General features: G+C 38.6%; 1 protein-coding gene across 1 annotated transcript in view; it reads right to left on the bottom strand.

The window, feature by feature from the left end:
* Positions 1-653: 653 nt before the first annotated feature.
* The window catches only part of ZSWIM7 (zinc finger SWIM-type containing 7), a 413,683-nt gene continuing 398,596 nt past the window's right edge, over positions 654-15,740 (bottom strand). Inside the window, exon 6 of the mRNA XM_053706119.1 lies at positions 654-920. Coding sequence (XP_053562094.1) covers positions 801-920 — 120 coding nt within the window. The 3' untranslated portion in view covers positions 654-800. The remainder of the gene's footprint in view (positions 921-15,740) is intronic.

The raw sequence follows: 15,740 nt of genomic DNA, 5'->3' as shown, positions 1-15,740 counted from the left end.
TCTGTTACCTTTGTGTATTTGTTCTATAGCCTTAATGAAAAAAGCCTCTTTGTTTTTATTATGAATATTCGTAAACCATTATAATATAATCCATTGTTCTTTCTAAGATAACTCTGAAAACAGTTCCTTTGATGAATTGGGATAAATGCCTGCAATGTGTCCTTGACAAATGAGAAAGGGGGGCTGTGTCACAAACAGCCTCACAAATAAATGAATCATTTGGTGTAGACATATATATATATATATATAAAATTTAATAACACTCATATCCTGACAGGACACTAACTTTCATCAATGCTCTCACTGAGAGGCTGACAGGACTACTTAAAACTCCAGTCCCATTCTGAAGAGTAGTACCCTCCATAAGAGACTACTCTGAATCTTCTGACACTTCTCTGCCAACCTCCTGTGATGAAAGGCAAAGAATGACTGGGGAATGAGGGAAGTGGTGGAGGTATTTAAGCCTTTGGCTGGGGTGTCTTTGCCTCCTCCTGGTGGCCAGGTTCTGAATTCCCAAAAGTAATGAATGCAGCTGTGGGCTCTCCCCGTTTATGAAGAAAAAATCATTGGGAACACAATAAGAGAAAAATATAATACAGTGTTTCTTTAATTACACTTTTAGTGATATGACTAAAAAAGAAGAAGAATCTAAGTGTTTTAAAGAACTGACATTCTTTTATTTTTCATTATTAATAATACACAATAAAAAAGACGAAAAGTTTATTCTTCTACTTATATCTAAGCTAATATGAGTTATCTACCATCTCCATTGCTGGCTTTTTCTTTTTCTTCATTCCAGGTCAGGGTATTTGCAAGTCTTCATTTGCTAGTAGTATATCACACATTTGCTTGTCAGACACAGTAAGTTCCTGGCAACTTCCCAAGGCTTGACTGAGATAAACAGCAAGGATGTGCTTGCACTGTAATTTAAAGCATGCACAATTAGGAACAATAGGAAATGCAGAAATGTTAATGAATACAACTCTATTCTTTTAGATGGAATTTCAGTGTTGCTATGACAACCTTTAGTAAGACAAGCAACACAATCTGCACTACTGAAGTTTTTGATTAATTTAAACAATACACAACTATTATATACAGCTTCTGTAAACTATTATAAACACTTTTTTTCTTGATACAATCAATCTTGGGAAAGTTTTAGTATGTCACATTTTATTTCTAACTGTAACCAGGGCAATGATTTTGCAGCATACAATGTCTACAGTGCATGGTTCCATTCCACAGCTTAAAGGGACACTAAACCCAATTTTTTTCTTTCATGATTCAGATAGAGCATGCAATTTTAAGCAACTTTCTAATTTACTCCTATTATCATTTTTTCTTCATTTTCTTGCTATCTTTATTTGAAAAAGCAGAAATGTAAGGTTAGGAGCCAACACAATTTTTTGGTTCAGTACCTGGGTAGCGCTTGCTGATTGGTGGCTACATTTAGTAGATTTTTTCTGACAAATTTCAGTTATGTCTATTTCCACTCCTCCTGTATCATGTGACAGCCATTAGTCAATCACAAATGCATATACGTATATTCTGGGAGTTCTTGCACATGCTCAGTAGGAGCTGGTGACTCAAAAAGTGTAAATATAAAAAGACTGTGCACATTTTGTTAATGGAAGTAAAATGGAAAGTTGTTTAAAATTACATGTTCTATCTGAATCATGAAAGTTTAATGTTGACTTAAGTGTCCCTTTAAAATCTGTTTTATCCCAGTATCTATTAATGCATCCAGAGACACTAAACACTGCACCCAGATGTCTGTAATCTGCAATATTCCATTAACAACTTTAACTCACTATTAGAAAATTTAGTATCCACTCCTGGAATGCTCAAACTCAGCCCTGAGCCTCACAGATCCAATAACAGGATGGAGACATGTATGTGTTTTGTGCATGAAATCAGTGTAGGTGCAGAGGCCTCAGACACAAGTGAACTTTTTCCTAGGCACTTAATAAAAAGTAATGTTTTAAGAAAACATAATTTATGTAAGAACTTACCTGATAAATTCATTTCTTTCATATTAGCAAGAGTCCATAAGCTAGTGACGTATGGGATATACATTCCTACCAGGAGGGGCAAAGTTTCCCAAACCTCAAAATGCCTATAAATACACCCCTCACCACACCCACAATTCAGTTTAACGAATAGCCAAGAAGTGGGGTGATAGAAAGGAGCGAAAGCATAAAAAATAAGGAATTGGAATAATTGTGCTTTATACAAAAAAATCATAACCACCACAAAAAAGGGTGGGCCTCATGGACTCTTGCTAATATGAAAGAAATGAATTTATCAGGTAAGTTCTTACATAAATTATGTTTTCTTTCATGTAATTAGCAAGAGTCCATGAGCTAGTGACGTATGGGATAGCAGATACCCAAGATGTGGAACTTCCACGCAAGAGTCACTAGAGAGGGAGGGATAAAATAAAGACAGCCAATTCCGCTGAAAAAATAATCCACAACCCAAATCAAAAGTTTTAATCTTTATAATGAAAAAAAACCTGAAATTATAAGCAGAAGAATCAAACTGAAACAGCTGCCTGAAGTACTTTTCTACCAAAAACTGCTTCAGAAGAAGAGAAAACATCAAAATGGTAGAATTTAGTAAAATTATGCAAAGAAGACCAAGTTGCTGCTTTGCAAATCTGATCAACAGAAGCTTCATTCCTAAAAGCCCAGGAAGTAGAAACTGACCTAGTAGAATGAGCCATAATCCTTTGAGGCGGGGACTTACCCGACTCCACATAAGCATGATGAATCAAAGACTTTAACCAAGACGCCAAAGAAATGGCAGAAGCCTTCTGACCCTTCCTGGAACCAGAAAAACTAACAAATAGACTAGAAGTCTTTCTAAAATCTTTAGTAGCTTCAACATAATATTTCAAAGCTCTTACTACATCCAAAGAATGTAAAGATCTTTCCAGAGAATTCTTAGGATTAGGACACAATGAAGGGACAACAATTTCTCTACTAATATTGTTAGAATTCACAACCTTAGGTAAAAATTGAAATGAAGTCCGCAACACTGCCTTATCCTGATGAAAAATCAGAAAAGGAGATTCACAAGAAAGAGCAGATAACTCAGAAACTCTTCTAGCAGAAGAGATAGCCAAAAGGAACAAAACTTTCCAAGAAAGTAATTTAATATCCAGAGAATGCATAGGTTCAAACGGAGGAGCATGTAAAGCCCTCAGAACCAAATTAAGACTCCAAGGAGGATAGATTTACTTAATGACAGGTTTGATACGAACCAAAGCCTGTACAAAACAATGAATATCAGGAAGATTAGAAATCTTTCTGTGAAAAAGAACAGAAAGAGCAGAGATTTGTCCTTTCAAAGAGCTTGCAGACAAACCCTTATCCAAACCATCCTGAAGAAACTGTAAAATTCTAGGAATTCTAAAAGAATGCCAAGAGAATTTATGAGAAGAACACCAAGAAATGTAAGTCTTCCAGACTCGATAATAAATCTTCCTAGACACAGATTTACGAGCCTGTAACATAGTATTAATCACTGAGTCAGAGAAACCTCTATGACTAAGAATCAAGCGTTCAATTTCCATTCCTTCAAATTTAATGATTTGAGATCCTGATGGAAAAATGGGCCTTGAGATAGAAGGTCTGGTCTTAACGGAAGTGTCCAAGGTTGGCAACTGGCCATCCGAATGAGATCCGCATACCAAAACCTGTGAGGCCATGCTGGAGCCACCAGCAGTACAAACGAACGCTCCATTAGAATCTTGGAAATCCCTTTTGGAAGAAGAACTAGAGGCGGAAAGATATAGGCAGGATGATAATTCCAAGGAAGCGACAATGCGTCCACTGCTTCCGCCTGAGGATCCCTGGATCTGGACAGATACCTGTGAAGTTTCTTGTTTAGATGAGAGGCCATCAGATCTATTTCTGGAAATCCCCAGATTTGAACAATCTGAAAAAATACCTCTGGGTGAAGAGACCATTTGCCCGGATGTAACGTCTGGCGACTGAGATAATCCGCTTCCCAATTGTCTACACCTGGGATGTGAACCTCAGAAATTAGACAGGAGCTGGATTCCACCCATACAAGTATCCGAGATACTTCTTTCATGGCTTGAGGACTGTGAGTCCCACCTTGATGATTGACATACGCCACGGTTGTGACATTGTCTGTCTGAAAACAAATAAATGATTCTCTCTTCAGAAGAGGCCAGAACTGAAGAGCTCTGAAAATCGCACGGAGTTCCAAAATGTTGATTGGTAATCTCGGCCTCCTGAGATTCCCAAACCCCCTGCGCTGTCAGAGATCCCCATACAGCTCCCCAACCTGAAAGACTCGCATCTGTTGAGATCACAGTCCAGGTTGGACGAACAAAAGAGGCCCCTTGAATTAAACGATGGTGATGATAACCACCAAGTTAGAGAAGATCGAACAATGGGATTTAAGGATATTAGTTGTGATATCTTTGTATAATCCCTGCACCACTGGTTCAGCATACAAAGCTGAAGAGGTCTCATGTGAAAACGAGCAAAAGGGATCGCGTCTGATGCAGCAATCATGAGACCTAGAATTTCCATGCACAAAGCTACAGAAGGGAATGATTGAGACTGAAGGTTTCGACAAGCTGAAACCAATTTCAGACGTCTCTTTTCTGTTAGAGACAAAGTCATGGACACTGAATCTATTTGGAAACCCAAAAAGGTTACCTTTGTCTGAGGAATCAAGGAACTCTTTGGTAAATTGATCCTCCAACCATGTCTTTGAAGAAACAGCACAAGTTGATTCGTATGAGATTCTGCAGAATGTAAAGACTGAGCGAGTACCAAGATATTGTCCAAATAAGGAAATACCGCAATACCCTGTTCTCTGATTACAGAGAGAAGGGCACCGAGAACCTTTGAAAAGATCCTTGGAGCTGTTGCTAGGCCAAAAGGAAGAGCAACAAACTGGTAATGCATGTCTAGAAAAGAGAATCTCAGAAACTGATAGTGATCTGGATGAATTGGAATATGAAGATATGCATCCTGTAAGTCTATTGTAGACATATAATGCCCTTGCTGAACAAAAGGCAGAATAGTCCTTATAGTCACCATTTTGAATGTTGGTATCCTTACATAACGATTCAATATTTTAAGATCCAGAACTGGTCTGAAGGAATTCTCCTTCTTTGGCACAATAAAGAGATTTGAGTAAAACCCCAGACCCTGTTCCAGAACTGGAACTGGCATAATTACCCCAGCCGACTCTAGGTCTGAAACACATTTCAGAAACGCCTGAGCCTTCACTGGATTTACTGGAATGCGTGAAAGAAAAAATCTTTTCACAGGCGGCCTTACCTTGAAACCTATTCTGTACCCTTGTGAAACAATGTTCTGAATCCAAAGATTGTGAATCGAATTGATCCAAACATCTTTGAAAAATCGTAATCTGCCCCCTACCAGCTGTGCTGGAATGAGGGCCGCACTTTCATGCGGATTTGGGAGCTGGTTTTGACTTTCTAAAAGGCTTGGATTTATTCCAGACTAGAGAAGGTTTCCAAACGGAGACCGTTCCTTTAGAGGAAGGGTCAGGCTTCTGCTCCTTATTCTGACGAAAGGAACGAAAACGATTAGCAGCCCTATATTTACCTTTAGATTTTTTGTCCTGAGGTAAAAACATAATTTATGTAAGAACTTACCTGATAAATTCATTTCTTTCATATTAGCAAGAGTCCATGAGCTAGTGACGTATGGGATATACATTCCTAACAGGAGGGGCAAAGTTTCCCAAACCTCAAATGCCTATAAATACACCCCTCACCACACCCACAAATCAGTTTAACGAATAGCCAAGAAGTGGGGTGATAAGAAAAAAGTGCGAAAGCATAAAAAATAAGGAATTGGAATAATTGTGCTTTATACAAAAAAATCATAACCACCACAAAAAAGGGTGGGCCTCATGGACTCTTGCTAATATGAAAGAAATGAATTTATCAGGTAAGTTCTTACATAAATTATGTTTTCTTTCATGTAATTAGCAAGAGTCCATGAGCTATTGACGTATGGGATAGCAGATACCCAAGATGTGGAACTTCCACGCAAGAGTCACTAGAGAGGGAGGGATAAAATAAAGACAGCCAATTCCGCTGAAAAAATAATCCACAACCCAAATCAAAAGTTTTAATCTTTATAATGAAAAAAAACTGAAATTATAAGCAGAAGAATCAAACTGAAACAGCTGCCTGAAGTACTTTTCTACCAAAAACTGCTTCAGAAGAAGAGAAAACATCAAAATGGTAGAATTTAGTAAAATTATGCAAAGAAGACCAAGTTGCTGCTTTGCAAATCTGATCAACAGAAGCTTCATTCCTAAAAGCCCAGGAAGTAGAAACTGACCTAGTAGAATGAGCCATAATCCTTTGAGGCGGGGACTTACCCGACTCCACATAAGCATGATGAATCAAAGACTTTAACCAAGACGCCAAAGAAATGGCAGAAGCCTTCTGACCCTTCCTGGAACCAGAAAAACTAACAAATAGACTAGAAGTCTTTCTAAAATCTTTAGTAGCTTCAACATAATATTTCAAAGCTCTTACTACATCCAAAGAATGTAAAGATCTTTCCAGAGAATTCTTAGGATTAGGACACAATGAAGGGACAACAATTTCTCTACTAATATTGTTAGAATTCACAACCTTAGGTAAAAATTGAAATGAAGTCCGCAACACTGCCTTATCCTGATGAAAAATCAGAAAAGGAGATTCACAAGAAAGAGCAGTTAACTCAGAAACTCTTCTAGCAGAAGAGATAGCCAAAAGGAACAAAACTTTCCAAGAAAGTAATTTAATATCCAGAGAATGCATAGGTTCAAACGGAGGAGCCTGTAAAGCCCTCAGAACCAAATTAAGACTCCAAGGAGGATAGATTTACTTAATGACAGGTTTGATACGAACCAAAGCCTGTACAAAACAATGAATATCAGGAAGATTAGAAATCTTTCTGTGAAAAAGAACAGAAAGAGCAGAGATTTGTCCTTTCAAAGAGCTTGCAGACAAACCCTTATCCAAACCATCCTGAAGAAACTGTAAAATTCTAGGAATTCTAAAAGAATGCCAAGAGAATTTATGAGAAGAACACCAAGAAATGTAAGTCTTCCAGACTCGATAATAAATCTTCCTAGACACAGATTTACGAGCCTGTAACATAGTATTAATCACTGAGTCAGAGAAACCTCTATGACTAAGAATCAAGCGTTCAATTTCCATTCCTTCAAATTTAATGATTTGAGATCCTGATGGAAAAATGGGCCTTGAGATAGAAGGTCTGGTCTTAACGGAAGTGTCCAAGGTTGGCAACTGGCCATCCGAATGAGATCCGCATACCAAAACCTGTGAGGCCATGCTGGAGCCACCAGCAGTACAAACGAACGCTCCATTAGAATCTTGGAAATCCCTTTTGGAAGAAGAACTAGAGGCGGAAAGATATAGGCAGGATGATAATTCCAAGGAAGCGACAATGCGTCCACTGCTTCCGCCTGAGGATCCCTGGATCTGGACAGATACCTGTGAAGTTTCTTGTTTAGATGAGAGGCCATCAGATCTATTTCTGGAAATCCCCAGATTTGAACAATCTGAAAAAATACCTCTGGGTGAAGAGACCATTCGCCCGGATGTAACGTCTGGCGACTGAGATAATCCGCTTCCGAATTGTCTACACCTGGGATGTGAACCGCAGAAATTAGACAGGAGCTGGATTCCACCCATACAAGTATCCGAGATACTTCTTTCATGGCTTGAGGACTGTGAGTCCCACCTTGATGATTGACATACGCCACGGTTGTGACATTGTCTGTCTGAAAACAAATAAATGATTCTCTCTTCAGAAGAGGCCAGAACTGAAGAGCTCTGAAAATCGCACAGAGTTCCAAAATGTTGATTGGTAATCTCGGCCTCCTGAGATTCCCAAACCCCCTGCGCTGTCAGAGATCCCCATACAGCTCCCCAACCTGAAAGACTCGCATCTGTTGAGATCACAGTCCAGGTTGGACGAACAAAAGAGGCCCCTTGAATTAAACGATGGTGATGATAACCACCAAGTTAGAGAAGATCGAACAATGGGATTTAAGGATATTAGTTTTGATATCTTTGTATAATTCCTGCACCACTGGTTCAGCATACAAAGCTGAAGAGGTCTCATGTGAAAACGAGCAAAAGGGATCGCGTCTGATGCAGCAATCATGAGACCTAGAATTTCCATGCACAAAGCTACAGAAGGGAATGATTGAGACTGAAGGTTTCGACAAGCTGAAACCAATTTCAGACGTCTCTTTTCTGTTAGAGACAAAGTCATGGACACTGAATCTATTTGGAAACCCAAAAAGGTTACCTTTGTCTGAGGAATCAAGGAACTCTTTGGTAAATTGATCCTCCAACCATGTCTTTGAAGAAACAGCACAAGTTGATTCGTATGAGATTCTGCAGAATGTAAAGACTGAGCGAGTACCAAGATATCGTCCAAATAAGGAAATACCGCAATACCCTGTTCTCTGATTACAGAGAGAAGGGCACCGAGAACCTTTGAAAAGATCCTTGGAGCTGTTGCTAGGCCAAAAGGAAGAGCAACAAACTGGTAATGCATGTCTAGAAAAGAGAATCTCAGAAACTGATAGTGATCTGGATGAATTGGAATATGAAGATATGCATCCTGTAAGTCTATTGTAGACATATAATGCCCTTGCTGAACAAAAGGCAGAATAGTCCTTATAGTCACCATTTTGAATGTTGGTATCCTTACATAACGATTCAATATTTTTAGATCCAGAACTGGTCTGAAGGAATTCTCCTTCTTTGGTACAATAAAGAGATTTGAGTAAAACCCCAGACCCTGTTCCAGAACTGGAACTGGCATAATTACCCCAGCCGACTCTAGGTCTGAAACACATTTCAGAAACGCCTGAGCCTTCACTGGATTTACTGGAATGCGTGAAAGAAAAAATCTTTTCACAGGCGGCCTTACCTTGAAACCTATTCTGTACCCTTGTGAAACAATGTTCTGAATCCAAAGATTGTGAATCGAATTGATCCAAACATCTTTGAAAAATCGTAATCTGCCCCCTACCAGCTGTGCTGGAATGAGGGCTGCACTTTCATGCGGATTTGGGAGCTGGTTTTGACTTTCTAAAAGGCTTGGATTTATTCCAGACTAGAGAAGGTTTCCAAACGGAGACCGTTCCTTTAGAGCAAGGGTCAGGCTTCTGCTCCTTATTCTGAGGAAAGGAACGAAAACGATTAGCAGCCCTATATTTACCTTTAGATTTTTTGTCCTGAGGTAAAAACATAATTTATGTAAGAACTTACCTGATAAATTAATTTCTTTCATATTAGCAAGAGTCCATGAGCTAGTGACGTATGGGATATACATTCCTAACAGGAGGGGCAAAGTTTCCCAAACCTCAAAATGCCTATAAATACACCCCTCACCACACCATAATGCTTATAGCATTGTTAAACTTCTTCAACATGCTAATAACTTTGTTTGTGATGCCATTTTTGATATAATTAGAATTGATGTCAGGTATATGTCTTTAGCTATTTTAGCTACAAGAGCTTTATGGCTTAAATCTTGGAATGCAGATATGACTTCTAAGTCAACATTGCTTTCTCTCTCTTTCCAAGGTAATAAATTATTTGGTTCTCAGTTGGATTCAATAATTTCAACTGTTATTGGGGGGAAGGGAGCCTTTTCTTTCATGTAATTAGCAAGAGTCCATGAGCTAGTGACGTATGGGATATACATTCCTACCAGGAGGGGCAAAGTTTCCCAAACCTCAAAATGCCTATAAATACACCCCTCACCACACCCACAAATCAGTTTAACGAATAGCCAAGAAGTGGGGTGATAAGAAAAAAGTGCGAAAGCATAAAAAATAAGGAATTGGAATAATTGTGCTTTATACAAAAAAATCATAACCACCTCAAAAAGGGTGGGCCTCATGGACTCTTGCTAATATGAAAGAAATGAATTTATCAGGTAAGTTCTTACATAAATTATGTTTTCTTTCATGTAATTAGCAAGTCCATGAGCTAGTGACGTATGGGATAATGAATACCCAAGATGTGGATCTTCCACGCAAGAGTCACTAGAGAGGGAGGGATAAAAATAAAAACAGCCAATTCCGCTGAAAAATAATCCACACCCCAAAACAAAGTTTAAATCATATAATGAAAAAAACTGAAATTATAAGCAGAAGAATCAAACTGAAACAGCTGCCTGAAGTACTTTTCTACCAAAGACTGCTTCAGAAGAAGAAAACACATCAAAATGATAGAATTTAGTACAAGTATGCAAAGAAGACCAAGTTGCTGCTTTGCAAATCTGATCAACTGAAGCTTCATTCCTAAATGCCCAGGAAGTAGAGACTGACCTAGTTGAATGAGCTGTAATCCTTTGAGGCGGAGTTCTACCCGACTCAACATAAGCATGATGAATCAAAGACTTTAACCAAGATGCCAAAGAAATGGCAGAAGCCTTCTGACCTTTCCTAGAACCAGAAAAGATAACAAATAGACTAGAAGTCTTTCGGAAATCTTTAGTAGCTTCAACATAATATTTCAAAGCTCTAACTACATCCAAAGAATGCAACAATCTTTCCTTAGAGTTCTTAGGATTAGGACACAATGAAGGAACAACAATTTCTCTACTAATGTTGTTAGAATTCACAACCTTAGGTAAAAATTTAAATGAAGTTCGCAACACCGCCTTATCCTGATGAAAAATCAGAAAAGGAGACTCACAAGAAAGAGCAGATAATTCAGAAACTCTTCTAGCAGAAGAGATGGCCAAAAGAAACAAAACTTTCCAAGAAAGTAATTTAATATCCAGCGAATGCATAGGTTCAAACGGAGGAGCTTGAAGAGCCCCCAGAACCAAATTCAAACTCCAAGGAGGAGAAATTGACTTAATGACAGGTTTTATACGAACCAAAGCCTGAACAAAACAATGAATATCAGGAAGATTATCAATCTTTCTGTGAAAAAGAACAGAAAGAGCAGAGATTTGTCCTTTCAAGGAACTTGCAGAAAAACCTTTATCCAAACCATCCTGAAGAAACTGCAAAATTCTAGGAATTCTAAAAGAATGCCAAGAAAAATGATGAGAAGAACACCAAGAAATGTAAACCTTCCAGACTCGGTAATATATCTTCCTAGATACAGATTTACGAGCCTGTAACATAGTATTAATTACGGAGTCAGAGAAACCTCTATGACTGAGAATCAAGCGTTCAATCTCCATACCTTCAAATTTAAGGATTTGAGATCCTGATGGAAAAAACATAATTTATGTAAGAACTTACCTGATAAATTCATTTCTTTCATATTAGCAAGAGTCCATGAGCTAGTGACGTATGGGATATACATTCCTACCAGGAGGGGCAAAGTTTCCCAAACCTCAAAATGCCTATAAATACACCCCTCACCACACCCACAATTCAGTTTAACGAATAGCCAAGAAGTGGGGTGATAAAAAAGTGCGAAAGCATATAAAATAAGGAATTGGAATAATTGTGCTTTATACAAAAATCATAACCACCACAAAAAAAGGGTGGGCCTCATGGACTCTTGCTAATATGAAAGAAATGAATTTATCAGGTAAGTTCTTACATAAATTATGTTTTCTTTCATGTAATTAGCAAGAGTCCATGAGCTAGTGACGTATGGGATAATGATTACCCAAGATGTGGATCTTTCCACGCAAGAGTCACTAGAGAGGGAGGGATAAAATAAAGACAGCCAATTCCTGCTGAAAATAATCCACACCCAAAATAAAGTTTAATGAAAAACATAAGCAGAAGATTCAAATTGAAACCGCTGCCTGAAGTACTTTTCTACCAAAAACTGCTTCAGAAGAAGAAAATACATCAAAATGGTAGAATTTAGTAAAAGTATGCAAAGAGGACCAAGTTGCTGCTTTGCAAATCTGATCAATCGAAGCTTCATTCCTAAACGCCCAGGAAGTAGAAACTGACCTAGTAGAATGAGCTGTAATCCTTTGAGGCGGAGTTTTACCCGACTCAACATAGGCAAGATGAATTAAAGATTTCAACCAAGATGCCAAAGAAATGGCAGAAGCTTTCTGGCCTTTTCTAGAACCGGAAAAGATAACAAATAAACTAGAAGTCTTTCGGAAAGACTTAGTAGCTTCAACATAATATTTGAAAGCTCTAACAACATCCAAAGAATGTAACGATTTCTCCTTAGAATTCTTAGGATTAGGACATAATGAAGGAACCACAATTTCTCTACTAATGTTGTTGGAATTCACAACTTTAGGTAAAAATTCAAAAGAAGTTCGCAACACTGCCTTATCCTGATGAAAAATCAGAAAAGGAGACTTACAAGAAAGAGCAGATAAATCAGAAACTCTTCTGGCAGAAGAGATTGCCAAAAGGAACAAAACTTTCCAAGAAAGTAATTTAATGTCCAATGAATGCATAGGTTCAAACGGAGGAGCTTGAAGAGCCCCTAGAACCAAATTCAAACTCCAAGGAGGAGAAATTGACTTAATGACAGGTTTTATACGAACCAAAGCTTGTACAAAACAATGAATATCAGGAAGATTAGCAATCTTTCTGTGAAAAAGAACAGAAAGAGCAGAGATTTGTCCTTTCAAGGAACTTGCGGACAAACCTTTATCTAAACCATCCTGAAGAAACTGTAAAATTCTTGGAATTCTAAAAGAATGCCAAGAAAAATGATGAGAAAGACACCAAGAAATATAAGTCTTCCAGACTCTATAATATATCTCTCTGGATACAGATTTACGAGCCTGTAACATAGTATTAATCACAGAGTCAGAGAAACCTCTTTGACTAAGAATCAAGCGTTCAATCTCCATACCTTTAAATTTAAGGATTTGAGATCCTGATGGAAAAAAGGACCTTGTGACAGAAGGTCTGGGCGTAGCGGAAGAGTCCACGGATGGCAAGAGGCCATCCGGACAAGATCCGCATACCAAAACCTGTGAGGCCATGCCGGAGCTACCAGCAGAACAAACGAGCATTCCTTCAGAATCTTGGAGATTACTCTTGGAAGAAGAACTAGAGGCGGAAAGATATAAGCAGGATGATACTTCCAAGGAAGTGATAATGCATCCACTGCTTCCGCCTGAGGATCCCGGGATCTGGACAGATACCTGGGAAGTTTCTTGTTTAGATGAGACGCCATCAGATCTATTTCTGGAAGCTCCCATATTTGAACAATCTGAAGAAATACCTCTGGGTGAAGAGACCATTCGCCCGGATGCAATGTTTGGCGACTGAGATAATCCGCTTCCCAATTGTCTATACCTGGGATATGAACCGCAGAGATTAGACAGGAGCTGGATTCCGCCCAAACCAGAATTCGAGATACTTCTTTCATAGCCAGAGGACTGTGAGTCCCTCCTTGATGATTGATGTATGACACAGTTGTGACATTGTCTGTCTGAAAACAAATGAACGATTCTCTCTTCAGAAGAGGCCAAGACTGAAGAGCTCTGAAAATTGCACGGAGTTCCAAAATATTGATCGGTAATCTCACCTCCTGAGATTCCCAAACTCCTTGTGCCGTCAGAGATCCCCACACAGCTCCCCAACCTGTGAGACTAGCATCTGTTGAAATTACAGTCCAGGTCGGAAGCACAAAAGAAGCCCCCTGAATTAAACGATGGTGATCTGTCCACCACGTTAGAGAGTGTCGTACAATCGGTTTTAAAGATATTAATTGAGATATCTTTGTGTAATCCCTGCACCATTGATTCAGCATACAGAGCTGAAGAGGTCGCATGTGAAAACGAGCAAAGGGGATCGCGTCCGATGCAGCAGTCATAAGACCTAGAATTTCCATGCATAAGGCTACCGAAGGGAATGATTGTGACTGAAGGTTTCGACAAGCTGAAATCAATTTTAGACGTCTCTTGTCTGTTAAAGACAGAGTCATGGACACTGAATCTATCTGGAAACCCAGAAAGGTTACCCTTGTCTGAGGAATCAATGAACTTTTTGGTAAATTGATCCTCCAACCATGATCTTGAAGAAACAACACAAGTCGATTCGTATGAGATTCTGCTAAATGTAAAGACTGAGCAAGTACCAAGATATCGTCCAAATAAGGAAATACCACAATACCCTGTTCTCTGATTACAGACAGAAGGGCACCGAGAACCTTTGTAAAAATTCTTGGAGCTGTAGCTAGGCCAAACGGCAGAGCCACAAACTGGTAATGCTTGTCCAGAAAAGAGAATCTCAGGAACTGATAATAATCTGGATGAATCGGAATATGCAGATAAGCATCCTGTAAATCTATTGTGGACATATAATGCCCTTGCTGAACAAAAGGCAAGATAGTCCTTACAGTTACCATTTTGAACGTTGGTATCCTTACATAACGATTCAATATTTTTAGATCCAGAACTGGTCTGAAGGAATTCTCCTTCTTTGGTACAATGAAGAGATTTGAATAAAACCCCATCCCCTGTTCCAGAACTGGAACTGGCATAATTACTCCAGCCAACTCTAGATCTGAAACACAATTCAGAAATGCTTGAGCTTTCACTGGATTTACTGGGACACGGGAAAGAAAAAATCTCTTTGCAGGAGGTCTCATCTTGAAACCAATTCTGTACCCTTCTGAAACAATGTTCTGAATCCAAAGATTGTGAACAGAATTGATCCAAATTTCTTTGAAAAAACGTAACCCTGCCCCCTACCAGCTGAGCTGGAATGAGGGCCGCACCTTCATGTGGACTTAGAAGCAGGCTTTGCCTTTCTAGAAGGCTTGGATTTATTCCAGACTGGAGATGGTTTCCAAACTGAAACTGCTCCTGAGAATGAAGGATCAGGCTTTTGTTCTTTGTTGAAACGAAAGGAACGAAAACGATTATTAGCCCTGTTTTTACCCTTCGATTTTTTATCCTGTGGTAAAAAAGTTCCTTTCCCACCAGTAACAGTTGAGATAATGGAATCCAACTGAGAACCAAATAATTTGTTACCCTGGAAAGAAATGGAAAGTAGAGTTGATTTAGAAGCCATATCAGCATTCCAAGTTTTAAGCCATAAAGCTCTTCTAGCTAAAATAGCTAGAGACATAAACCTGACATCAACTCTGATAATATCAAAAATGGCATCACAGATAAAATTATTAGCATGCTGAAGAAGAATAATAATATTATGAGAATCATGATTTGTTACTTGTTGTGCTAAAGTCTCCAACCAAAAAGTTGAAGCTGCAGCAACATCAGCCAAAGATATAGCAGGTCTAAGAAGATTACCTGAACACAGATAAGCTTTTCTTAGAAAGGATTCAATTTTCCTATCTAAAGGATCTTTAAACGAAGTACCATCTGACGTAGGAATAGTAGTACGTTTAGCAAGGGTAGAAATAGCCCCATCAACTTTAGGGATTTTGTCCCAAAATTCTAATCTGTCAGACGGCACAGGATATAATTGCTTAAAACGTTTAGAAGGAGTAAATGAATTACCCAATTTATCCCATTCTCTGGAAATTACTTCAGAAATAGCATTAGGAACAGGAAAAACTTCTGGAATAACCACAGGAGATTTAAACACCTTATCTAAACGTTTAGAATTAGTATCAAGAGGACCAGAATTCTCTATTTCTAAAGCAATTAGTACTTCTTTAAGTAAAGAACGAATAAATTCCATTTGAAATAAATATGAAGATTTATCAGCATCAATCTCTGAGACAGAATCCTCTGAACCAGAAGAGTCATCAG

The sequence above is a fragment of the Bombina bombina genome, chromosome 3 (genome assembly GCF_027579735.1).
Source record: "Bombina bombina isolate aBomBom1 chromosome 3, aBomBom1.pri, whole genome shotgun sequence".
NCBI lineage: Eukaryota > Metazoa > Chordata > Amphibia > Anura > Bombinatoridae > Bombina > Bombina bombina.
The sequence above is the reverse complement of the archived record's forward strand: the minus strand, read 5'-3'. Positions and strand labels throughout refer to the sequence as shown.